The sequence below is a fragment of the Cibotium barometz genome, chromosome 1, assembly GCF_041138505.1.
Source record: "Cibotium barometz isolate CiBa-2024 chromosome 1, ASM4113850v1, whole genome shotgun sequence".
Taxonomy (NCBI): domain Eukaryota; kingdom Viridiplantae; phylum Streptophyta; class Polypodiopsida; order Cyatheales; family Cibotiaceae; genus Cibotium; species Cibotium barometz.
Genome location: NC_141046.1, coordinates 46,294,441 through 46,321,149, shown reverse-complemented (window position 1 = coordinate 46,321,149; position 26,709 = coordinate 46,294,441). Strand labels below are relative to the sequence as shown.

At 48.5% G+C, this 26,709-nt stretch overlaps 2 protein-coding genes across 4 annotated transcripts in view; both read left to right on the top strand.

The window, feature by feature from the left end:
- Positions 1-3,950: 3,950 nt before the first annotated feature.
- Positions 3,951-4,559, top strand: LOC147642073 (uncharacterized). Its single transcript, XM_086801782.1, has one exon. It carries the CDS (start codon positions 3,963-3,965, stop codon positions 4,557-4,559), a length of 597 nt encoding a protein of 198 aa, XP_086657908.1. The 5' UTR covers positions 3,951-3,962.
- A 998-nt stretch (positions 4,560-5,557) lies between these two features.
- LOC147642072 (V-type proton ATPase subunit d2-like) overlaps positions 5,558-26,709 on the top strand; it is a 73,673-nt gene continuing 52,521 nt past the window's right edge. Inside the window, exons 1-5 of one of the 3 annotated variants that reach the window (XM_086802619.1) lie at positions 5,558-5,746; positions 24,523-24,723; positions 24,822-24,942; positions 25,055-25,162; positions 25,275-25,377. In XM_086802619.1, the coding sequence (XP_086658745.1) occupies positions 24,543-24,723; positions 24,822-24,942; positions 25,055-25,162; positions 25,275-25,377 (513 nt within the window). In that variant the 5' untranslated portion in view covers positions 5,558-5,746; positions 24,523-24,542. The remainder of the gene's footprint in view (positions 5,747-24,522; positions 24,724-24,821; positions 24,943-25,054; positions 25,163-25,274; positions 25,378-26,709) is intronic. The other 2 variants (XM_086802601.1, XM_086802610.1) reach the window with 2 other exon arrangements.

The window sequence follows — 26,709 nt, the reverse complement described above, 5'->3', positions numbered from 1 at the left end:
GCTTCTAGTTCACCCTCCTTCCTGGCCTCTGCTCCGTGCTCGAGCCTCTGCACCTTGCCTGCTGCTGTCCAGCTCACTTCAGCCCTTGGCCACCTTGCTTCCTGCCCACCTCTCCCTCAGTTCGGCACTTATTTCAGCCCTTTTCTCTGGCTCCTGGGGGTGCTTCCCTCCCAGAGGTGTCCAGAATTTGTCTGCAGTATTCAGCCATCGTTTCCAGCACTCTTCTCGGCCGGGCCAGGAGTCCTAACTATTTATTATGGCAGAGTAGATAGAGTGTGGCACTGTAGTCTGTGGCGTAGGCAATACTTTGTTTCCATTGCTAGAAACCTATCCGAGGACCGAATCTGTTCATGTAAGCTTGCGATTTTTCACCACGGGTTGTCAACTTGGTAAAGGTGCAATTTTTCACCTTTTCTTGTGCATGTATGATGTGACCTCTAACTGGCTATGGACCTGGCTTGCATGTTATCGCTCCAAATCACTAAAGGTTTTATATGTCTTGTAGACTCACAAAGATTATGCCGAGAAGCGCATCCATGCTTTTGTTTGTGATGTGACTTGTGATGACTTGACTTCAGTCATCCCAGTTGATTCAATCGATGTTGTCACCTTCAAGTGCTTCAGAATATCAGGGAAGTTTTGAAGGTATGCTCAAAGACCCCTTCTTAGGTTATATTCATTAGAAGTTAGCAACAACAGCATATTGCGTTTGTTGTTTGAATTTCATGATATTAATCTACTTGTGCAGCCAAAATTCAAATGCTCATGTGTTAGTACGAGACTATGCTGCAGCCTGCCGGTGACCTTGCCCAGGTGAGTTAACTGCTATCTTCAGTTATCTTATATGCATAATGCATGGTTGTCTTTTACTCTTTGTTACTACCCCAGTAAGCACAGCGCTGGGAAACTTGACCATGGGGCATAGTTTGCACATCACTGCTTATAGTCGTAAGCATGAATGCCTGTCTAGACTTTAGAAAGATGGGGTTTTCGAGGGACAACTGGAAGGCTAGGGTTTCGTGATGTGTAGCATGTGGGACCAGTTGGAGAGTGACTGCGTGAGTGTGGTGGGGGCTAGTTAGGGTTCACACTGGAGCCCCAGGATTCCATTGTTATATGAAGGAGTGGTGATTTGACCTATGCCATGCTAGGGTTTTCATCCTTGTTATCTTCTTACTTGTGTTCTCACGTGAAGGAAGCTAGGGTTTGCTAGGGTTCTGGTTATGGGGAGTGGGACATTTGGTATCGGAGCGGTGCTAGCTTGAGAGTGGCATGGCAACCGCATAGGAGAAATGATGAAAAAATTTGAGAGTAGCAGGGGAAAACGCATGGGAAAAGTTCTGAGGTGAGATTAGGAAAGGGGAAAGGGAAATAGAAACGATGCCTTTAGAGAAACAGAGTTTCTGCAGTTTTAGCCAGGAAATTGCCATTTCCTATTACTATGGTGTAGGGTTCTTGGGCTGTAGCTGTGAACACAACAACTGGACGCTTCAATGCAGCCAAGTTGCCATCTTTTTGGGTGCATGCTTAGCTGTTAGCTGCACTGTGTGGTAGTAGCGGGAACTGCACTGACTGGTGGACGATTTATGCAGAGCTGAGGTTCTTGTTGTTCATGGGTTTGGGCAGCACTTTTCTTTTTAGTCCAAATTAAGGTTTAGGTGTATGCCTAATGGGCTGATCATATTGCTTGGTTGAGTGTGGTTGATCTTTCTGTCTTCCGCTTCCGCTCAGAAGGTATGGCCTGGCAGCAAGCTGTATGCTGTAGAGCGCTAGCCTTTATGCTGTCTTGAGGCGGGGCCTGCTGTCTAGTGGAAGCATCCTTTGTCTTTCTAGTTTTGAGGGCTGCTTAGTAGTGCCAGTTGTTTTGCATCATGGGCAACCATGGGGGTTGTTTTCTGCACTGTTCAAGATTCTGGAATCTGGGGCTAAACTGCCTTGCCACTGCTTATGTGCTAAGTGTGATGTACTTGGATGGTGTCAAGCTTGGAGATGTACAAGCTACAAAAGAGAAAAAAAAGTATCATGCTTTGCAGGACACAATCAAGCTTCATCCACGACATCATCTGGAGCAAGCTACAACCACCACATTATCTCCAAGATCTAAAGGTTGGTCTTCTTTTCACGCATTATCTTTACTTGTGAATTCTATGACTACTTGCACAAGACATGAAATCGTTGGCATACTAAGCATGAAGCTTAATAATGTATTTATTCAAAGAACACTGCCTACATTATAGACTAAGGATAGAAAAAGATATGAGATTTATAGCAGTATCTTGAAAACTTCACAGCATTTCAAATCACATTATTATTTATTGTTATGTACAGAATATGGCGCCACTCGGTCGACCTGAAAAAAGCAAAAAACAGAAAACCCTTGAGCAATCTCTTGGGCTTCATGGTCTAGTTACTAATGTAACAAGTGATCAACGTAATGCTGCCACTTCTAGTCAAGTTGTGGCTGCACAAGAAGCCACAAAAGAGAAAAAAAAGTATGAGCGGATTTTCTTGGAAAGTTGGAAAATTCCACATACATGGGTTTTCCCTATTGATGGGCCTGATGGAAAAGAGAGGCTCAAATGCAGGTGGTGTACCTATGCACACAAAAGGAATCCTTATGCTCAACCTCAAGGTGCTACAACTAAACAAAGGAGTGCCTTAGATGAGCATAGTCTCTCTAAAGAGCATATACAGGCAAAGGCTATGTGGGAAGAACATGAGAGACGCTCAACACTTCCCATTGAGAAGCATATTGCGATTATGACAGATGATGAGAAGGACACGATTGTCACGGTCAGGCAAAGCATGTGGTATGTACTCAAAAGAAATTTACCTCTTGAAGAGTTTCCACACCAATGCAACTTTCAAAGATTTTTGCGCACACCTAATATGCCAATTACTAGTGAGTACTCTGCGTACACTAGTAAAGATGCAGGAAAGGAATTTGCCAAGGGAATCAAACATGTATATTGGAATAGATTAAAGAAGGACATTGTTGAGAGTCCTTTTTACTCTATTCAAATCGATGAGAGTACTGATATTAGTACAAAACAATACATGATTGTTTACATCACGTACATGCAAAATTGTGGAAATGGCCCAATATGTACATGCTTTGTGGAACTCTTGCCAATCGAAAATGGTGATGCAGAGGCCTTAAGTAAAACTTTGCTTGACTTTTTGGCCAAAATGGAGTTGCCTTTGCACAAGATGATTGGTATTGCTACCGATGGTGCAAGTGTCATGATAGGCTTAGCAAATGGTGTGGTTGCAAGGTTGAAGCAAAATATTCCACATCTTTTGAGCTTTCATTGTGTTGCTCATAGGGAGTCACTTGCAGCTGGAGATGCATTTAAAGTGTTCAAAGAGTTCAAGTTTGTGGATAAGATTGCAAAAAAGCTCTTTGAGTGGGTTTGTAGATCGGCAAAGAGACATGCAGCTCTTGCAGAAGTTGTAAAGGCATTCAATCTTGGTAGACATGGAAAATTGAAATTGTTAAAGATGCACGATGTAAGGTGGTTGTCTCAAGGTCAAGTCATGGTTAGAGTGGTGCGTCTGATGCCAGCTTTGTTGACAGCATTGAAGCATGAAGATAGTGAGTTATGTGCATCATTGACAAACTATAAGGTGCAATTTCTTTTGAATTTCTTTGCCGATGTGCTTGGAGAATTAAATGTGCTCAATTGCAAGCTCCAAGAAGAGCATCCAGATATTTCTGCTATTGGAAGTCATCTAAAGTCTGTTGTAGAGACACTTCAAATGTCTTTCTTGGGTCGAGTATTTGGCTTTGATACAAAACACACACATGCTTTTTTGACCATGGCTCATGGACAAAATGGGGTGGTGAGTTTTACAGATAGGTGCTGGCAAAATACACTCACGTCTTACACTTGGGGCCTATGTGTGAAGGAGATATTGTGAATGCATATGAAACTCTACATATAGTGATTGAGAATTTAGTAATGATGGCTACTACTTATGTTAGAAGTTTAGTGGATGCTTTATGGAATCGTTTTAAGGTTGATTTTGAGCTGTTTGAAGCTGTGAAGTATTTTACTCCAAGAGACTATAATGAAGATTTAGAAAAGCTTGATGATGCCTCACGACTATGGTTGGAAACTCTTTGCAAGCACTTTGGAAAGGAATCTGGCTCTTTCATGAATGAGGTTGAATGCAAAGGAGAGCGTAGATCTTTTGTCTCACGGATGCGAAATTGTTTTAAGCAAAATAATATGCATACTGCTTGGCAAGATTGTTGTAATCATGAAGAATGGGAATTCTCTTTTCCATGGACTATGAAGCTTTGGAGAGCCTTGCTTTTGTTACCTCTTTCATCTGTAGCATGTGAGAGAGGTTTCTCAAAGATGAATAAAATCAAGGACAAGTTTTGGAATAGGTTATCCCTTGATATGTTGGGATTGGTGATGTTTGTGGGATTGAATACTCCCAAGGTAGACAACCCTGAAGACATGCTTTGGGATGAATGTTTTGAAGCTTGGAAAGCTATGAAGAGTAGAAGATCAAGATCCATGGAGACCACTTCTATGCGAGAAGCTTGAATTTGAAGTTTCCTTCTTATGCATTTTGGATTTTTAGGTTCCAAGGCACTTTTTACCCTCTTTAAGAGGGGTTTTTTCCCCTGGGTTTTTATTTGCTTTCTATTGGCCTTGTATACATTATTCAATTTGCATATTCAAGGGCTTAATGTGAAGATTTTGTTGAAGATTTTTAGATTAAGGTGAGATTAAGTGATTTAAATATTGTATGAAGTGAAGATCTTGTCTAATTCATTTAAAGTTATCATGAAAATCTCTCTTATGATGTAAGTTGTTTATATGAATTCAAATAAATTTACTTTGGATAAATGTAGTAATAAAAGTTACCATGAGATGATGATTGTACGATCTTCTGTGTTAGTACCATAAATTTATAACTTTTTCTTATATAGATAAATATGGATATGCTTTTAAATGTCAATAAGTATTATGCAATTGATAACTGATAACGATCTTAAAATAAAATCTTGTAAACACAGTACAAAATGCTTTGTATCTATTTGTACATGACTCAAGCATCACGATGATCTTTCGATAGGAAAATTTTTTATTCATCTGTCATTAGACGGGCATTGTAGAAATTTGTTCTTCTTGAAAGAAGGGCAAAATTTTTAGGTGTCTGTCATATGAAAGATTTGGGTGCCCTTCAAATCCTATCGTTGATTAGACCCAAGGTTTCTCATGGGGATACCTGCTTAATCTAACTAATAGAAAATTAAGAATAAGATTAGGAGCTATGGGTTATCATAGGATCCAAGCTTAATCATCATCAATAATATTATCAAAATTTTGACATGGGTTTCACTAACAAGTGAATCATATGATTGGACCTATGGTTTCGCATGGAAAAATATGATTAGGCCTAAGGTTTCTCATGGGGATCCCTGCTTAATCTAGCTAATAGAAAATTAAGAATAAGATTAGGAGCCAATGTGGCAATCATCATCAATAGTATGAGGAGCTAGTGAAGCCATAGCCATCATCAATAATTTTATAGAAAATTTTGACATGGTTGAATAAATCCTCTCGTGGCAAATATTTCTATCTTCGGCACTGTAGTAACGTACCGTTTTTTCACGAACAGAATCGTTGAAATTCTGAGCTCCCCATTTCGTCTGCACTTCGAAAGGCAGGAGAGAAGGCTGCTCGCCTGGCTATTTCGCTCACATTTTTGGACTTTCTATCTGAAGGTTTGCCATCTTTGTTTTCGATTTGGTTGAAATCAAAATCAGCTCAGAGTTTTGCCTTTGCCAAAACCACAATAAAGATGTGTCAATAGAAAATGCTCAAATTAACAAAATCAAAATAGAGAAAGCTGTCCATGGTCGATATGATGTATATGGAGAAATTGTATCTGACCGATGTGGTATATCATAACCTTAATGCCCTTTTCCATGCATGTCATTGAGCATGCTGTCCGCGGCGAGTTTAATTTCTGAGATATTGGACCAACTAAGATTCCTTTCAATTGTTAACACAATTCCGGACTTCAACCGGTCAAGTCCGATCTTGATACTCACCACAATGCTACCTTGCACGACTATATAGCAGCTGCTCTTGCCACCAAGCAATTGGAGCATAAGTTGCAGCGTTCCAGTAAAGGAGACCATGCATTCAAGGGCAAAGACAGGGCTGGTCATAACCAGCAAAAGAGCGGACAGCATGTCACGTACACCCTGCACTAGGGTACACAGTGACACACTGGCAGCATCATCATCAATGCAACATGTGTATAGAAGTAATACCTTTTCCTAGTAATATTTGTCGTACGACGTGACCCCATCGTGAGCCCTCAGCCCAGGGACAATCAAGCACAAGCTACGTAGGTCAGTCTCCAAGCCATAGAGGTCAGTCTAGAGTCAGTCCTCTCAACCCACTTAGAGAATTCATTAGATCATTCCATATAGAAGTCATTGCATTAGCAAGCATATAGATGCATTAATAGCTCTATGGGCCAGCCCATGGCATGGCCAACCCATAAGGGGCAATAAACAGGCCATAGGGGACCTAAGGCAACCAGTCGGCAGCTTGTAAGTACCCCTATTTGCAATCAACCAGCACTAGGTGCCCATTGGCACCAGTCGGCCAGCATGGCAGAGGTGAGTCAGTCAGTGTCAAATCCCCATAGGATCTCCTCGTGGAACGCTCCTAGTACAAGACTCAAAACCTGCAATAAACAAACAAACAAGAAGGGGGTGCAAGCATGACTCACCTCCCATCCTCTTGTTGCTCTTCTTGTTGACTCATCTCCCACTCGGTGAAGGAATCTGCCTTCTTGGTCACGCTCTTGCAAAGCATTCGCAAGTTCGCGCTGACGAAGACAAGGTCATTGGCACGCTCTACCCCGAGTCGGTTCCTCTTCCTAGAGGCAATGTGGCTGTAGGTACTCCAAAGTTGCTCCAAGCAAGAGGAGCTGACGGCTTGGCTAAGTATGCGGATGGCAAGCTGCTGCAGCTTCGGTCCATTTGAACCAAAGTCCTCCCACCATAGAGCAGCACCAACTTTGGAGCGGTCAACCTGTGCATCATGACAGCCATAGGAGCCATGAAATGACCTATACAGAGAAGGCTGGTCCCTGATCTTGCGCCTAACCGATGCATCAGGCACAAGACGATCCAAGATGATCCTCCATCCAGCGCTCACCTCCCGATCGATGTCCTGCTTGTTGCCTTAGAATTCTGGGTCCACCACATAAGCTGCTGCATGCAATGGAGAGTAGTAGGAATTCCACCTTCCTAGACACAAGGCATGGATCTCCTCGTATGTGTCTTCGTCAGGCACGAAGTCTTTCAACTTCTCTATCATGCGATCCATGGCCTTGTAGACCTTGCGTATGCATGGTTGCATAGCGTCTACAATCCTCAATAGGTGGACTATGGGCCTCACCATAGCATCTGTGGTCTTCACACGCTCCCACCAAGAGGCGTCATCCGCCCGTAGCCTACACTCTTGGCCAATGTTTGTATGGGACTCTTGAATGGCGACAAACTCGTCGCTAAGGAAAAGCTCCCTCAAAGCACCGCTACAATCCTTCAACCGGCCCAACATGAGAAAGTTGTAGGCAAACCGGGTGTCAGAATATTTGAGGAGAGAGGGACAGGACCTCTTGTTGAACTCATGCCGAAGTCTTTGGTGGTTGAGGACAAAGGAGACCATGGTGTTGGCCTCCTCAATGAGCGGGCTGATCCATGGTAATGCCCCGATGTCCTTGAGGAGGTTGTTTAGGCAATGAGCCATACAAAAGGACACCGTGACATGTCCATAAATACCTTGGAGAATAGCTCCCGCCGCCGTATTGGAAGGCTCCCCATCCGCAACAAAGCCCACTACATGCTCGGGGCCAACGATCTCCATGGTGGTAGCCCACTAAGCCGCAAGCACATCCACGCTCTTCCCAGTGCGCCGGATGCATCATGAGATGAGATGAAGTACATCTCTCCGCGGGAATATACAACCATGCCGTGAATACTCCTCTTGCGGGTGTCACTCCATCCATCCACAATGAGGGAGACTCCGTTCCTCTCCCATTGCCGCTTTGTGCTGTCGGCCGCTTGCTCTACAATGCGCTTCTCCTTCTCGAGCAATGTAGTGCGCAAGCTCTCGGATGAGGGGGGCGTATAGGTTGAGCCATACTCCCCAATCTTCTTAACCATGACCTTGAAGTATTCCGACCTATTCAAGAAAGTAATTTACTAATGAGAAGGGGACTAGGATGATGAAAACATGAATGATGAATTGGCAATGATCGATTGCACTTGCCTAGCCGCTTGAAAGGCAATGTGGTCGTGGAAGAAGAAGCGGGCCACCGCCATATCCACCTCCTCCAACTTGGGGTTCCAATTCTCCCCAGTAGATTGTCGCTGTGGGCCAGGTAATGATTGAGAGGCCGTAGAGATGGAGGGTGCCGGCGTCGTGGATGGAGTAACATTCCGACTTGATGGTGAAGGTGATGGTGTGCATGATCCCGATCCACCACATGACTCCATTGTAGAGGCATGAGTTCCTCTCCCCATCGTCGCGGGATCCACGGCCACTCGTAGTGTCCTTCTTGTCGCTTCGACCGCTTCGTAGGCGCTAAGCTTGTCAAGAAGTTCCCGTCTCTTCTCGGGCGTGACATTCGTGCAAAACCTCACCTCATGCCCACTCTCATGCAAGAGGTGGGCTCGCACTTTGTCGGCGCCACCCGTTCGCCGGTACGGGCAAAGCTTGCATACCCATGGCCGAGAACCGCCTCCATGAACGGATGTGGTGTAGTTAACCTCCTCTCACCATGTCCATCCCGTTGTCCTTCTACGAGAAGCCCCGGCACGTGAGGAGGATGCCATGGTTGAAGATGGCTTGACTCGAGCCTTGAGGAATGAGAGAGAGAGAGAGAGAGAGCGAGAGAGCCTTGAGGAATGAGAGAGAGAGAGAGAGAGCCTAGAGGCTTGGAAGTTGGAAGAGTCAAAGACTCAAGAGGCTTGAGGGAGAGGTGAGAGAGAGAGAGAGAAAGAAAGAAAGAAAGAAAGATATATTAACGTCTACGAGAGGCCAAAGTCGGCCTATGAGACAAAAATAATAATACAACTGTGTTCTTCTGGTCATCGGAAGAAAAGAAACAAAAGAAAAAGTGTGCATGTGTCTGGATACAACTGTGAATCATCATGGATCGGTGGAGCCCATATACAAATAATATAAGGGGGGTGGGGATGTGGATGGAGTGCTAAGGCAAGATGCATCTCTATATGCTGAAGGGGTAGTACAAGCATGCTATGCAGATCTATGTCTAACTCCATCCAGTGCCATAAGAGGGATATAAGATATCATACATCGCCGATGCTGAGGCTGTGAATGGCATGAACATGTACCCTGAGTCTGAATGAAAGCGAGCTAGCCTCTCCTGTGTCTCCATCTGGTGTCTCATTCGGATAGCTGCTATCTCTCGGTGACGGAGTCGGGGTGCTCTATGTCCAGTCTGTCTAGGTCTCCTCCTGGCTCTCAATTCCTCTGCTCTTTGTGCGGTCACCCCACGTGGTGCATCAGGTGGCACTGGCATAGCTCTCTGGAAGAAATCTGTGAGCTGGGACTGTCTCCCACCCCTAGTGGGAGCGGGTGTCTGGAGGAGTCTCTCTCGAGAACTATGAAGCTCTAGTAGTAGTCTGCCAAGCTGTCGCTGGTCCGAGGCCTCCATCAACTGATGTAGTGAAGAGTGCTCCTCAAACAATCCTGCATATCTATCTCTGACCCCCTGGTGGGCTCTACATCTACATACAAAGTGATCCTCAGTCTCCACCTCCTCGCAACACAATCTGCATATCCGCTCAGCTCTAGGAACCCGTGCCGCTCTCCCAGCCTCTATCTCTAGCTGATGTGATGAGACTCGTAGCTGTCCAATAGCAACACGAGAGCTGTGTGGCATGTATACATCCATGTACCGCAGTCGATGTATAAACCCATCCCCTGAGATGCTCATAAAGTGGTCTCTGTAATACAGCATCTTCGGTGGTAGTGGTCTCTCTGGTGCTGTCCATGTCTCCTGTATGTAGTGCTGCCATATGTCCTGTCTCATCACTCTGTTCCTCTCATTGAGAGAGAGGTAACCCCGTGGAGCAGACTGATCATACTGAAAAGGTGGCAACCGCTCAATGTGTATACCATGATGTGAGAACCACTGTAGCATCTGTGCATACCAAGATCCAGTGTGTCCAGCCTCGGCCAACTGTCTGGATGCCTCAAAAGCTCGGCGGGATAATCTCTCCATGGGCATCTCCCTCATCCTGTATATAAAGGAGATCGTCTGGAACAATGCCTCGACTGCCATAGGTGGTGCAGCAAACTCAGCTCGAACAATGTCGTGCGGGACGGATGGTTTGCTGCGTATCATCCTCGAGAGCATCAAGATCTGTGGTCTCTCCAGCTGTACCCATGTGGAGGCTGCAAGCCCTGGTGCCCAAACCGCTGCTGCATACATCAAGGCTGGTGTCACTAATGTATCAAAGAGCCACCCCTTCGTGCGGGGTTCCTGAAAATGTGCCTGATGACACTGACGCTCAAGGCCAGCAAGAGCTGCATATCCCCGGGTCACTCTGTCTCGGACTGCCTGAGCCATGGAGAAGCGTCCAGCTGAGCTAGTAAATGTGATGCCAAGGTAAACATAAGAGCTCACCACCTCGACCTGTCCTCCTGCTAATGTGAGAGTAGTGTGGCTCCTGACTGCGGGTGAAGTGTGGAAGATCATAACCTTGGTTTTCCCAAGGTTCACTGTGAGCCCTTGCTGTGCGCAGAAGTCATCAAGAGCCACAAGGTGTCTTTGAAGCCCAACCTGCGTGTCGGATACCAAGACGATGTCATCAGCATAAAGCATAACATGGACAGTAATACCTGATAGCTCAACTCCAGAGCCTCCTCCCTGTGTGATGTAATCGACCACCTCATCAATATAGAGCCCAAAGAGCGTGGGGGAGAGCGGGCACCCCTGCTTCACACCAATGGTGCTAGCAACTGTGTCGGACAAGCCTCCTGGGCATCGAACTCTCCCAAAGACCAGCGAGAGAGAGAGAGTCTAGATTCTAGAATCTAGATAGTAGAGCAGCGGCCCGTGGGCCTTGTGTGAGAGCCTAGAGGCTTGGAACTTGGAAGTTGGAAGAGAGAAGAAGCTTGAGCCTTGAAAGCTTGAGCCTTGAGAGTTGTGAACTTGTGTGTGCTTGTAGCCTTGTAGAGGCTTGTTCTTATATAGATAGGCAAGAGAGAGAGAGAGAGGAAAGCCTCAAGGGCAAGAGAGAGAGAGAGGGCCAAGCCTCAAAGAGCCAACAGCCATAAACGGCTAGAAACGGGAAGCGCAACGGCCAAAAACGGCAGGCGCAACGGCTCTCTGCCGTCCCCGACTGGTGTCCCCGTCCCTGCGCCGTCCCCTGTGAGAAACGTGCCGTGGGGGACGTCCGTCCGTCCCCGTCCCTGGTCCGTTCCAAGCTGCCATCCCGGCGTTCCAAGCTGCCATCCCCTCCGTCCCCTGTGACTATGGTTTCAGCTTGTACTTGTAGGTACAGTCAAAGTGCAGCATGTACAGTAGCTGGCTATAGTAGGTTCAACGGGTACACAGTCAGGTGCAGCAGGTACAGAAGGTGCCCAGATCAAGTACACAACAGGTACAGAAGGTGCCCAGATCAAGTACACAACATGTACAAGTATAGCAGGACCGTAAGTACACAACAGGTACAACAAGTGCCCACATCAAGTACAGTAGGTATAGAAGGTGCCCACAGTAAGTACACAGCAGGTACAACAAGTGCCCATAGCAAGTACATAGTAGGTACAGAAGGTGCCCACAGTAAGTCCACAAGTGCAGTAGGTACAAAAGGTGCCCACAGCAAGTACACAACAGGTACAGAAGGTGATACAGTAGGTGCAGAGTCGGGTACTGCAGGTACAACAGGTACAAACAGCGGGTACAGTAGGCGACTGCAGTAAAAATAGTAGGTATAGCAGCAGCAGGCGGCTGCAGTAGATATAGCAGGAACAACAGGTAGAGGAACTATCCACAAGGGGAGCAGAGAAAGAGAGAGGTAGAGAGATGGTCGACTGTCAGCCAGGGAGAGTGTCACGTGCACACCCGTGCCATGGCTTAATCTTCAGCATGAACATCATTAATCCTTGGTTAATAAGCAGCTATGTCACCATCAGTAGCATCAGCATAAGATCAGCATCTTCGTTAGCATTATCATAATCATCATCATCATCATCATCAGCATCACATCAGCATGAGCATCATCATGGGAAGGCATAAGAGGATGTCGGTTGGCAGCAGCAACCTGTCGGCTGGCAACAGGCAGCCAGTACCATGGCATGGCAGCAGGGGTGGCAGGACCAGCGGGCAGATAAAGCGCAGAATTTATTCAAGCAATTATTCAAGGATCATCAGCAGCATCACATAAGCTTGAGCATCATCATGGGAAGGCACAAGAGCCTGTCGGCTGGCAGAAGCAACGGGTTCCATGGCATGGCAGCAGGAGTGGTAGGCATAGTTGCATGAAACGGAAACGGAAACGGCAACGGCAACAGTCGGCCTCTAGGAAATGGCAACGGCTCAAATTTAGGAAACGAAAACGGCTAGGAAATGGTGGATGTATGATACATAATATAAAAATAATGAGAAAATTAATAACTAGGGAAATGTAGTACACCATCATAATTTGAAATAAATAGTGAGAAAAATTTGTAGAAAATCACTAAGCAAGCACTAGATGAGACAAATCAATGGGTGATTGCAAAAAAGATCAAAAATCGACGCTCGCTGAAGTTGCGCCCCGTCTCCTGCCTGCGCGACCTGCACACCAGCTCTCCCCCACCATTGCGCTTGCTCTTGCCCCCCCCGCCTGCTGTTGTTCCTGCGCCCCCTTCCCTCGTTGCTCTGCCCGCCACCCTTCGCCTGCTTGCTGCTATGCCCCCCCCTCCCTCGCTGCTGCGCTCCCCCCCTTGCCCCCTCGCCCCCTCCCTCCTCGCCTCCTCGCCTTGTCGCCCCATCCCCTTCTTCGCCCATCTCACCTCTGCATCGCCCCCTTCCGCCAGCATTGTCCTCCCCGCCCCTCATTCGCGCAGCTGCCGCCCCCCCCCCAGGCTTTTCCTTCGCCGTTTTTACCCCCCCCCTCCCTTTTCGTGCTGACCTCCGCCCCCCTGGGGGTTTTGTTTCCTTTTTTTCCTCCGGTCTTCCGCCTTTCTGTGTGCAGCCCGTTTCTTGCAGGATTTCCGCTTTCGCCTCGCCTACGCCTGAGCTTCAGACTCTGATGGAGACTCCTCCCGCCTCGCCTCAGAGGGACTCATCCGCAGCCCCCTCGCCCGCCCCCGAGGACACCCCCATCAGGCTTTCTCTTTCGCCGGAAGAGGAAGCGAGCCTCACCGCAGAGGTGGAACGCCTACAGGCCCATTCCACCATCTGCCGTATAGTCGGCACTCGCCCCAGCAGAGGGGAGATCCGGGATCTTCTCCAGGCCCATTCCACCATCTGCCATATAGTCGGCACTCGCCCCAGCAGAGGGGAGATCCGGGATCTTCTCCAGGCCCGCCTGCTTGCAGATGTGGGCAAGATCCTGGACGTACAGCTTCTGGGCCGGGGACATTATCAGATCGAGTTCGAGACCGCCCAGAGTGTGGCCAAGGTCCTTGCCATGAGTCCCCTTGACATCAGGGGTGCTCGGGCTTTCTTCAGACCTTGGCAGCATGGCTTTGATCCAGCAGCAGCTGAGCAGGGAGAGCGCCTTTTTCATGTTACAGTTTGCTTCCCTGGACTCCGTCGGGAGTATCTTCCGCTTCTCTCTCGGCTAGGAGCATTGGTGGGCTCGGTACTCGAGACTGGCCCAACAGCAGCTTCAGTGGTGGCCAGAGCAGCTGGGCTACCCTCCGTCAGAGTTTTGGTGTCTGACATCTCCTCCCTTCCTAAGGTCATTCAGCTACCTAGGATAGGGGGGGGATGGATTGATCAAAGAGTGGAGTTCTCGGGGCTCCCGAACCAGTGCTTCATATGCAGGCAGGTCGGCCATCTGGCCAAGGCCTGCCCTCGCAGGAGACCTCGACCCTCACCACAGCAGCAGGCCCCTGATGGAACGCCCACAGATGCGGCACGGCAGGCTGCCTCCGGGACACCTGCTCAGGCCACAGAGACCTCGGAGTGGCAGCCTGGACAGGGGCGCCGCCGAGGGAGACAGTCACAGCAGCACGCACAGAGACCGCTGCACCAGCAGCCACAGGCTCAGCCTCACTGGGTTCCCGTGAGGAACAACTTTGCTCCCCTCCAGGAGGAGCCCCCTGCAGCAACTGAGGACCAGGAGATGCCAGCACCCCCTCCTTCACCCCCCCCACCCCCACCCTCATCCCCTCCCATTGCCTCGCTTCCACCTTCGCCTCCGCCCGCCCCCGCTCCGGTCTCGGCAGCGGCTCCCTCTCCGCCCCCCTCGCCCCCCCCTCCTCCCCCCCCACCCGCCTCGCCTTCCCGGGAGACCCTGGCAGCCCCCTGGCGCTCGCCCGCAGTCCGGAGGGCGCTGAGCACCGATCTCGCTCGAGCACCACAGAGGAGACCTGCCATGTCGATCCGGGCTTCACGGATACCATCTATCCGCAGTCGGCTGAGTCGCCTCGGTGTTAGACAGCGATCGGAGGCTTTCGGTTACGCCTTCACTCGGCTTTTTGGAGCAGAGGGCCCCCATGAGCCAGCACCCATCCGCGTTCATGTAGTGACACCTCCGGCCCGCGGGGAGGAGGCACTTGATTCAGCAGTGGCCTTCTCATTCCCTCTCTGTGGCCCTTGCGACCGGGAGTGGACTCTAGAGCTCGCTATTAGCACTTTGAAGACTTAGGCAGTTGAGTTTTCACATCATGTGAGCGACCTGGAGGTGACAGATGTGATAGGCCGGCTCTGGGAGTTGGCTCATTTTTTCTTGGATCCCGGGAGTGTGGATGCCTCAGGGATTCGTCATTTGGTCGTGCGTATAGTGGCAGACTTAGCACGCGACCCTGGATATGTATGTATACACGAGGTTGCTCTGTCAGAGCGGGAGGCAGTCGCCATGGGCCACAGCCACTGGCGCCTGATCCGGGATTCTTGCAGTACACCGGGTGGGCAGATTCGCAACCGCTCGGATGGGGACTACTCTCCATCCAAGCCGCTTGCGAAGGCCCGCCGCACGGCTGAGACAGCATCTACCTCAGCAGGTCATCCATGAGGATCATCTCATGGAATGTACAGGGCCTGGGCGGAGCACATTTTATACGCTATCGAGGTTGCTTGAGGCAGGAGCTTCAGAGATGCCTGGTTGGTGGCAGCATTGATATTTTGATGATGCAGGAGCACCACTTGGGTGAGAGCAGGATCCGGAGATATGGTTCGGTGATGCCTGGTAGATGGGATACCTTTTGGTCTACAGGGTTTGGTCCTTTGGGTGGACAGGGAGGAGTTTGCATGGTCATTGCAGATGTATGGCGGCAGGCCATTGTGGATCGAGGGATCATTGTGCCTGGTAGAGCACAGTATGTCATTCTGAGGATGCATGATGAGCTATTGGGCGTGCTCAACGTCTATGCGCCTAATCATGCTAGTGCCAGAGCAGAGTTCTGGACCCAGGTTACGGATGCATTGCCAGAGGCCGCACATTGGTGTGTCGGGGGAGACTTCAATATGCTTGAGGACCCGGCCGATAGGGTGGGAGGTAGTCATGTTACAGTGCACGGCACGGAGCTTGCAGCTTGGGATCGGTTCTGCATGACACTGAGGATCACTGATGCATGGCAGCATGGGGCCTTCTCCCGTTCTCAGGACAGTCTTAGTTTCTCTCGGTCGGATCGTCGACAGGGAGGGACTAATTTATCACGGATTGATTGCTTTTATGTGGGCGACTAGTTAGGGGAGCGAGGGGGCTCCGTCGGCATTCTCGCTGGCACCTCATTTTCAGATCATGCGCCAGTTATCCTGACATGGGAGGAGAGGACACGGGAGCCGAGCTTGCAGTTGAGGATCCCAGAGAGGGTACTTACAGATCCCAGTCTCGCTGAGGACATTGAGAGGATCTGGCATGATAGTCAGTGCTCTGACCAGGATGCAGCAGGCCAGTGTGCCCAGGGACTCATCGAGCTTAGCTCTTTTCTGCACGCTGCAGCTTTGACGCGACTGGGAGAGATTCGCGAGAGGGAGCATCGGCTGAGACGCAGCCTTGCCTCGTTACAGCGCGTCCAGGAGCAGCAGCCGGCATGTGAGTGGTTGGCGTCCCAGCTGAGCCAGGCACGCCAGGAGGTTAGAGAGGCAGAGGAGCAGAGACATGAGTTTTACTATCGTCGTCAGGCCTCTCAGTGGACGCAGCTTGGTGATAGAGTGACTGGTGAGTTTTTTGAGATCACTGGACTCCGCCATGCTCGGGCAGGAGTCCGTCAGCTTGGTAGACCGGATGGTTCGGTAGCTACTGAGCCCGGGGAGATCAGAGCCATAGCCACTGCATTTTATAGAGACCTGCTTTCAGCGGAGCCAGCCACTGAGGACAGAGATGCTTGCAGACAGACTGTGTGGGCCCATGTGCAGAGGAGGGTCACAGATCGTATGCGTTCGATTCTTGGTGCGCCTCTTTCAGAGATTGAGCTTGCCGAGGCCTTGAGGGTCTTGCCGCGACATAGTTGCCCAGGGGAGGACGGACTGACGTCGGCCTTTTTTATGCGCTATTGGGACCTTTTGGGGCCAGGCCTCCGCAGGGGCTTTCAGCATGTTTTGGACACTGGGGTGATGCCGCAGAGCTTTTCAGAGGGCTTGATCTATCTTATCCCCAATGGGGAGGGAGTATCAGATGATATTCGGCATTGGAGGCCTATTACGATCCTCAATACTGTCTACAAGGTCTTAGCAAAGGCCTTGAGTTTGAGGATCCAGCCCTTCCTGGGGGAGTTGATTCATGCTACTCAGACAGGATTTGTCAAGGAGCGCAGTATCCTTGACAACATCTTTACTTTCTGGGAGGCGACGGCCAGAGCTAGATTTCTTGGCGAGGACTTGGTCGTGATGCTTCTCGATTTTGAGAAGGCATACGATAGAGTTGATTGGGGTTTCTTAGAGGGCACTATGCTTCGCCTGGGCTTTGAGCCAAGATGGATCAGAGGGGTGGCGGCTCTGTATTCCACAGCTCGCAGCCAGGTGTTGATTGCAGGAAGACGGGGGCCGAGTTTTGAGCTGACCAGATCAGTCCGTCAGGGGTGTCCCCTCGCCCCCTTTCTTTTTCTCTTCTTTGCGGAGGCTATGAGCATGTATTTGACGGCAGAGGAGGTTGGTTTGAGAGGACTCCAGCTCCCAGTCCGGGGGGAGGACTTGCTTGATGCTGAGTTTGCAGACGACACGGGCTTATTTTTGCATGGCCAAGAGGCCAATCTTCTTCGGGCAGAGCAGTCGCTCCAGGTTTTTAGTGCAGCTTCGGGAGCATTGATCAATTGGCGCAAGACAGTGGCCTTTTGGATCAGTAGTGCTCCCACTCCGGCATGGAGCCCGAACCCCGGTTTTAGATGGATTCCTCCAGGCACAGCAGTGCGGTATTTGGGATGCCAGATTGGCCTAGATTTGTCACTTGAGCAGCAGATTGCCCCGCTTCTTCTGAGCATTCGGAAGAAGCTTTTGTATTGGAGTACAGCTCGACTTTCCTTGACTGGGAGGGTGGTGGTGGCAAATCAGGTGCTGTTAGCGACCATGTGGTACATTACGTCTTGCTGGATCTTCTTGAGCTCTTGCATCAGCCAGGTACAGAGGCTGATCAGGAACTTTCTGTGGTCTGGGCGGGACGGTCAGCCAGCTCGGGCTAAGGTTGCATGGGCAGTTATTACACTTCCGCTGGCTCAGGGAGGTTTGGGCATTATAGATCCAGTCGATCAGAGCAGAGCCTTATTGGGGAAGCTTATTGTTCGGGGGTTGCTTCCAGGCGGTGAGCCTTGGAAAGAGCTTCTCTTGCAGCGGCTGCAGGCTCGGGCGCCCCCAGCAGGGGGCACTTGGGCACCAGAGATTCGCTGGATCTTCATAGAGATGAGGAGGACAGGCCTCAGTAGAGGATGGGAGGATAGATTTGCTTTGAGTATCCTGAGAGCTTGGGAGCTGCTGAGACCGGGGCTCTCTCAGCGACCTCCTTCTTGTGTTGAGGAGCGGGCCAGACAGCCGCTCATCTGGAGCCCAGCGGTTCGCACAGAGCAGGGTCATATGCTGGGTTCTCGGCCTCGTTTAGCCTGGGGGCCTTTAGCGGCAGGCCCAGCTCGTAGTTTTGGAGACTGGCAGGCCTTCTGCAGTCTCCCAAAGGAGATCCAGGTGGAGAGGCTGAGTCACTTCAGAGGGGGGTTGATTATGAGAGATGATATTCAGGAGGCACTCATAGAGGAGTGGTTCACGCCTCTCGAGCTAGTGACCCCACGGTGGATGGGAGCCTTTACACAGTTGGAGATCCTGATTGCTGTCAGAGCTTGCACTGAGGATGGCAGTTGCCTCTACTTTGAGATTCAGGATGAGGGCAGACTCCAGCGAGTGGAGGAGGAGTCGCCTTTGGTTGTAGAGTGCACCTTTCAGAGGATTCGGGTAGTGGCCGCTGCTTCTCGGAAGTGGCATATAGACCCCGATCCTGCTGATGTGCTCCCGGATTGGCGCATATGGGCATATGCAGCACGCCCCTTGGCCCGGCTACAGTGGGACCCCGGGGAGTATGAGTGGCACGATCCTTATGCATCCCTCGAGGCCACAGAGATTACCTTTTTCCAGTATACTGTTCGGCTGGGGCGGCATATTTTGACGGCGAGGAGGACGGTCTCTCCATCGGCAGCGGGGCATTGGCGTCTACAGGGACTCTCACAGGAGTTCCTGGAGGATTTTTGGGCTCGGCTCTGGGCTAGTCGACAGGCCCGCAGGATCTCGACTTTTCAGTGGCTGGTCGCCCACAGGGGCTCAGCAGTTGGCACTTGGCTTGTTTACAGCGGTCTTCCGGCGGCCTGCGTCCGATGCGGCCACCCTATGGAGACACAGAGACACTGCCTTTGGGATTGCCCTCAGGCGCAGCAGATTTGGCTGCGGATGCTGCGTATTCTGGCTCCCCTCTCTCCAGAGGGTATGTTTACGTGGGGTGCCGCTGCTTGGTCGACTTCGTCAGGGCCTGCTATGGGCTATGAGATGGAGCAGGGCAGTCAGGCCATCAGATTTATTAGGGGCCAGCCTCGCCTGGTTCCGGCACCGGATTTCTCGTCCGCCAGCTGGACACAGGAGCGGGATTTACGATGGGAGCTCCTCAGCAGCCTAACCATCTGGTTCACCTGGAGGGCCCGGTGCTTTACGGCCTTTGAGGGGAGATTGGAGCCACCAGCAGAGACTGTACGTGGGATTTGGCAAGAGTTGATCCCCACCCTGCGAGGACAGTACGACCGCATCCGGGGAGACTCGGATGAGGCGATCTTGCGGCGCCAGGCCTTTCACACCACTTGGCGTTGTGGCCCCTTCTACACCTTACACACGGGATCCCCCCCGTTGGCACTACAGGCCACCTGTTTGGCTCTTTCCCCCCCCTATTGTATGATTTAGCCTCTCAGTCCTTTGTACTGATGCTTGTATTTTGCAGCACCTAGGGAGAGTCTCCCGGACTGCCATGCTGTATTCACTGCTCTGTTTCTCTTATGAGCAGGAGAGATCTTTTGTAGCCCTACGGGCGTTTTTTCTATAACTAATGAAAGGATCTTTTCTCGGAAACAAAAAAAAATAAAAATCAATGGGTGATTGTTTATTGGAGATTAGGAAACGGAGAAATGGAAACGGAAACGGCGACTCTCTAGAAACGGTGTTTCCTCGTTTCCGGGCTAGGAAACAGTCGTTTCCTGTTACTATGGTGGCAAGACTACAGGCAGATAAAGCGTAGCATTTATTCAAGCAATTATTCAAGGGGTTCATGTCCACCGTAGGTCCACAGGCTTTGGTTGCTTTCCAAAACATATATATAAGCACAAGTCATTTCATTCATCAATCATCAAGTTCACAATTAAGTTCAGTCATCTAGCATCAGTATAAGTCATGTAGAAAGGGGCCAAGGTCACTCCTATGTGGGCTGACCAAGGTCTAAGTCATGTACAAGCATTAAAGTAACCTTTTTGTACCATACGAATAAAAGAAAACCGTGACACCCAATCTCTCTCTTCTTCTCTCTCCTCTGTCTTAATTATCTCAGTAATTAGCATCAATGTTCTTAATTAAGCTTAGAGTTGTGGATCAATATAGCAAGGCTTCCGTGCATGCAACATCGGTTCCAGAGCATTTAGGCTCAGCTCACTAGGCAATGTCCCAAGGAAGGTGCAAAGTTTCCAGCAGGAATGTAGCAGGGTAGCAGATGGAGTGGTCTGCAAAACAAGCAAAGCCAAAGGAAGCATTCCTTGAGGGTATGTAAGTAGAACCAGTACATCATTGAGCTCTCGTAAAGGCCTAGCAACGGGCATGATCAGTCCCGGCAAGGACCCGATGCTGTGTTAAGGGTAAGGGAAAGTTGGCACGGGGACAACTGTTGAATAGATGCTCAGTTCTTCAGCAAGACTTGGAAGTGGAGATCTAGAGTGAAGGTGTTCAAACAAAAAGATCAGTCAAGTCAAAGTCAGTAAAGTAGAAGTCAAAGTTAGTAGCAGTCTAGGGAGGAAGGACGACAGAGTGTACACCTCATCATCAAGTTTAGCAGAAGGAAATGTCACGTGCACGCCCGTGCCATAGCTTAATCTTCAGCATGAACATCATTAATCTTTGGTTAATAAGCAGTTAGGTCACCATGAGCAGCATCAGCATCAGATCAACATCATCATCATCCTCATCATCAGCAACATCACATTAGCATGAGCATCATCATGGGAAGGCATAAGAGCCTATCGGCTGGCAGCAGCAATGGCAGTAGGCAGCCGGTACCATGGCATGGCAGCAGGGGTGGCAGGACCAGCAGGCAGATAAAGCGCAGCATTTATTCAAGGAATTATTCAAGGGGTTCGTGTCCACAGTAGGCCCATAAGCTTTGGTAGCTGGCCGATTGCTTTCCAAAGCATATATATAAGCACAAGTCATTTCATTCATCAATCATCAAGTTCACAATTCAGTTCAGTCATCTAGCATCAGTATAAATCATGTAGAAAGGGGCCAGGGTCACTCCTATGTGGGCTGACCAAGGTCTAAGTCATGTACAAGCATTAAAGCAACCTTTTTGTACCATATGAATAAAAGAAAACTGTGACACCCAATCTCTTTCTTCTTCTCTCTCCTCTGTCTTAATTATCTCAGTTTTTAGCATCAATGCTCTTAATTAAGCTTAGGGCTGTGGATCAGTACAGCAAGGCTTCCGCGCATGCAACAAAGAAAGAAGGGAACCTCACGTCCACCTCCAGGAGAGTCGTCGAGAAGATTTGGGAGAGGTGGTGGAAGGGTCTGCCATGTGGCACAACCCATCTTGAATAATGGTGGACATAAGGTGCCCACATATTTGAGTGGCCACATGGTGGGTTTAAATGATTGAGTGGGTGGCCATGCAAATGCCTTGTATTCTAACATGGTTTGTGGCATGTGAATAAGTGGTAAGTATTCATTTTAACCATTGAAATGGTGGGAAAAGGTTAATAACCTTTGGGCACTTCATTAAAGTCTCGACTGCCCACTAGGTTATGCCCGGGGCCCAAGAGCCGTGTGTGGGCAGCCCAAGCCTTGGTTCACGAGTGGGTGTCCCCTGCCTGTGAACTGGACACGTCATAGCAGGCAGTCACCGGAAAACAAGTCATGTGAAACCAATTCAAGCAAGCACAGATGTGTGCAATGGATATATCTCCTGTTCTTGGAACCTGTCTTCTTGAGCACAAAACCGGCTCAATGGGAAGTGTTAACTGGGATCCATGACAGTGGGTTCCACGTTCTGGCCACACCACGGGTGACACGAGGCCTGACCTCTGATAGGTGATGCAAGTCTGGCCTCGGTACGGGCAACATGAAGCTCCCTGGCCTCCCATACCTTGGCACAAAATAGGGGAAGACCACTTGGGCGGCCAAATGGTGACAGCCATGCACGAACCTAAAGCTGTATCTCGTCGGCTGTTGCAAACCTTACGGAACAGCCATGTTCAGACTCCCTTGCCAGGGAAAACACGTGCTAGTTCTCGCCATGCATCTGGACACTTGTTTGATCATGCCTCATGAGCACCTTGTGCAATGATGAGGAGCTTGTTTCTTTTGAGGAAGCATAGGAAGATCTTCAATGGATGCATGCTATGCAAAATGAGTATGACTCAAGACACATTGTATTTGGCATATTTTCCTCATGGTAAAAAGGCCATTGGTATGAAGTGGGTTCACAAGTTGAGGAGAAAGCAGGTGATAGTGTAGACCACTACAAGGCAAGGCGTGTTGCCAAAGGTTATGCTTAGCAAAAGGGCAGCAATTATGATGAGACTTTTGCACCCACGTCTTGTATGACCACCAATCGGTCCATCATTGCATTGGCAGCACATCATGGATGGCATGTACATCAATTGGACATTCAAACTACTTTCTTGAATGGTGACTTGCACGAGGAGGTATATGTATTTTAGCCTTGTGGTTCTGTACCAAAAGGACAAGAAAGCAAAGTACGCAAGCTCAAGAAAGTCTTGTATGGCCTTAAGCAGGCTTCTAGGGCATGGCACGAAAAGATGCATGCATACGTAGTTGCACATGGTTTTTGCAATAGTCCTACTACTGAGTACTCTCTATGTACAAAAGATTCACGATAGTTTCTTGATCATCGTCTTGTACGTTGATGACATGCTTCTCGAAGGCCTTGCTGAGGAACAAATTTCAGCCTTCAAAGCTGAATTACATTCATCATTTGAGATGTCAGATCTGGGCTAGTTGCATTTTTATTTAGGCATTTAGTTCTTAGAGCGTGCAAATGGCATAGTCATGATGTAGTCAAAATACATACGGAGATTGCTTAAAAGGTTTAATCTTTAGGATTGTAAGCCTTTGTCTACACTAGTTGAGATAGGTGCAAGGCTTAGCATTCAAGATTTTGGAGAGCCTTTTGATCATACATTATATCAGCAGGCTGCTGGTTGTTTGATTTATTTATGCAACACATTCAGTTTGGGGTCTCTCAGTTGATCAGGTTTATGCATAGTCTAAGCTCTAGGCATTGGCAGGCTGTCAAGCGGGTTTTCTGCTACTTACAGGGCACTCAGCATCTCGGATTGTTCTCTCTTGGTGGGGGTAATTCACAGCTACATGCCTTTATAGATTCGGATTGGGTTGGATGTTACGACACGTGAGTGTCCACTATGGCTTTTGCTTTCATCTTGGTGATTCATGTATATCATGGCTCTGCAGGATGCAACCAACAGTGGCCATTTCCAATTGTGAAGCTGAGTACAGAGCAGCTTTTATTTCTACAGTTGAGAGTGTCTGGTTTAGATGCCTTATGGTTGATTCGGCTAGTCAATTCGCTCTGATACCAACTGAAAGATCCCTACCCCCTCTGCGCAACGCATTCGGGGGTGCTAGCAGTGGAAGTAGGGTGTTACTATGTGTCCATGAAGTGACTGAATCATGGAAAAAACATAAAAAATCCCAACTAGAGCTGAAAGAAAAAATAGTCTTACAATGCACCTTTGGTTTTAGACTCTATGCATAGTCTTACAATGCCACAACGATAAAATGTGAGGGAATCAAAGTGGTTCCTTGACATCTGTGACTATGTATAGGCTCTCCACCTACATTGCTTATGGAGAGGCACTCCTGTATCTCTGGAGGATCTTTCAGATCTGAAGTTGTCAGGTGGAGCATCTCCTCGGACCAGTGGTCTCGGGCATCTAGCTCATTGCACCTGGATTGCTTTGTAGCAAGACACACCTGTGGCACATGGGCTGTCAGTGTGCATTGACTGGTCCGTTGAGTAGGGATAGAATTATTAATGTCTACTAAAGGCCCAAAGGGTCAATGAGACCAAAAGGTAGTACATGTGATCCATGAGTAGATTGAGTGTCAAATTATGAAAATGAAAAGGCCAATTTCCCAAAAACAAGGCCCACGTACTATGTGAGCCTTGCATGTACAATGAACAATGAAAGTAACCTATCCCATCATGTAGTATCCAGATAGACAACTCTTCAAGGAGACTAGCAGATTTAGAGCACCCTTGCAGCAGCATTGATTTGCATAGCACCTCACCTACATTATGCCTCTATGACAGGTGACATTAGGCTGAGACAGCTACTATTTGTCCTATAATTTTTCCTGTAGTTTGGGGAGTGATCATCTTCGTCCAGCCTTGAGGGTTGGGAGTCAGGTTTTTAAGCGTGCGAATTTTATGTAGATGTGTTCAGATCAAAACAAAAGGATCACATAAGCATTATGCTGATTTTGCTCCTATTTATCTCTATACAGCAGAAAAAGTTATAGCTGACTTTTTATCCACATAGTTGCCTATTTATCCTGCATATGTGGTCTTACGTATTTTTGCAGTCTAAGTTGCATTGACGATCATGTATGGCTTTGAGGCATTAACTTTCAACATCCATGCTGGGTATTTGGAAGCAGTTGTCCGTGGTTACAAATCTGGTCTTCTTAAGTCGGCCGATTATAATAATCTTTGTCAATGTGAAACACTCGATGATATCAAGCTGCACTTATCTGCCACAGATTATGGGCCATATTTTCAAAATGGTAACTTCTCTGAATGTTGTTGGCTTTAGAAGAGTTGTGACCATTAAGGAAGGTGGCATGCTTTCAATCTGTTGTTTCCTTCTTTTGTGTTTATACAGAGCCATCACCCTTGCATACGACCACGATTGTTGACAAATGTACTCAGAAGCTGGTTGATGAGTTCAAGTATTTGTTAGCTCAAGCTACTGAGCCATTGTCAACTTTTCTTGATTATATCAGGTAATATTAGGTAATTAGATGGAGTTGCACCCTATACATAGATATCTGTGGTTTTCCTAATATGCTTTAGATGTCTGTTGACTTCCCAAGGAATCCTGGTTTATGAAGCTAGGTATGGGCACATGATAGATAATGTTGTACTCATTGCCACTGGTACCCTGCATGAGCGTGACGTTCATGAGCTACTTGAAAAGTGTCACCCCTTAGGTATGTTCGACAGGTATTATCTCCAAACCATAGCCCATTCAGAGATTTACAAATATTTTTGGATTGAAATACGATCTTTAGTTTAACATCTCAGGTGGACTCCAACTTGCTTTGGTCTGATGCAGCATAGCAAGTTTGGCAGTTGCTCAAAACATGTGGGAGTTATATCGGCTTGTTCTTGTAGACACTCCATTGGCTCCCTACTTTTCGGAATGCGTTACTTCTGAAGTACGTATACTCAAATCTTTCATTTGTGTGTACCTGTTTGAATGTTGCTTCATCTCCCTTGCAGAATCTGTTTGTACTTACCCTCCTTCCCCATCAGCCCTTTCTGCTACCCCCCACACGTCCCTCTTTACACCTCCCCTTCCTGTTCAGTGGCCTTTCACCCAGTTCTGCTGCTTGTGTGAAGTGCTGTTGCGTATGCTGTTGCATGGGAAGTGCAACTGGACATCCTCTTTCTGTGCTCAAGTGCTAGCATGCATGCTTCGATCAGCAATCCTGCGTGACCCCTAGTTCCCCCCCTTAGGAATCCTCCATGGCAGCCACTCTAGGGCACGCTGTGACTTATAACCTGGAAGCCTTATAGATATACCCACTCCTCCCACTGGATTATGCCACATGTTCACCTTGAGCTGCTTCCAATCCACATCTTCAAGAATCTGAAATGCACTACAAGGGTGGTAAGAGACAGTACAGGTGTCAGGAGCACATCAATCATAGTCTTTCCAGCAGAATAGTAAAGCTATCAGCAGACTAGTTATTGATGTGGACCAAGGCAATTAAATTTACTTTACACAAAGCAATGATCTGTTTGGGATTCACTCCTTGAGTATCTATGCTCCCCAAAATCAGTGAATTCCCGCCCCCCAGAGCTTCCAAAGACATATTCTTGACAAACCAAACAAGGCATTAGCTTCAGGAGAAAGACCCAGAGGCTTGTCAAAAAGCCAGTGGGAACAGGAAACTCTGTATCAAAGACTCTCAAGGCTCATCTGCCCAATCAAGCCCACATGGGGCTCAAAGCAGGATATCCCCAAAATGAGTGCTACAGTGATTCATCATTAGACCTGCACCTAGGACATCTGCCAGAATCCAGATGACTTTCCATTAATTTGAAGCCCAAGGGGATGCCCCCATGAACACCCTCCATAGTAAGGTCTTAATCTTACAGAGGTAAGAGTAGCCTCCCACAGCAGTGTGAGCCTCCTCAACCAAACTTGTTCTGCCCAGTCAAGCCTCCAAATCCTGCTCAAGTATTCCACATTAACATCTACCTTGAGCAACTTCAAGTACAATACACTAGTTTTAGGATTAGTGAAGGAGACACTGTCAGCCCACTGCCAATCCTTGTACCAGCAGTCCCCTCTGAATGAAATATTGATGTTGAGCCCTTGTAGCTTGTCCAAAACCTGTTGAATCAACCTCTAGTCTGTAGGATTCACATTAAACATAATCTTGATCTGTTGTACATCCCACCATCCATGGATGGGGCCATCTCGGAAGTCCCCAATATGGGATAGGAGCTTGTTGTGTAGCCTTCTGGCAGTTTTTCTGTCC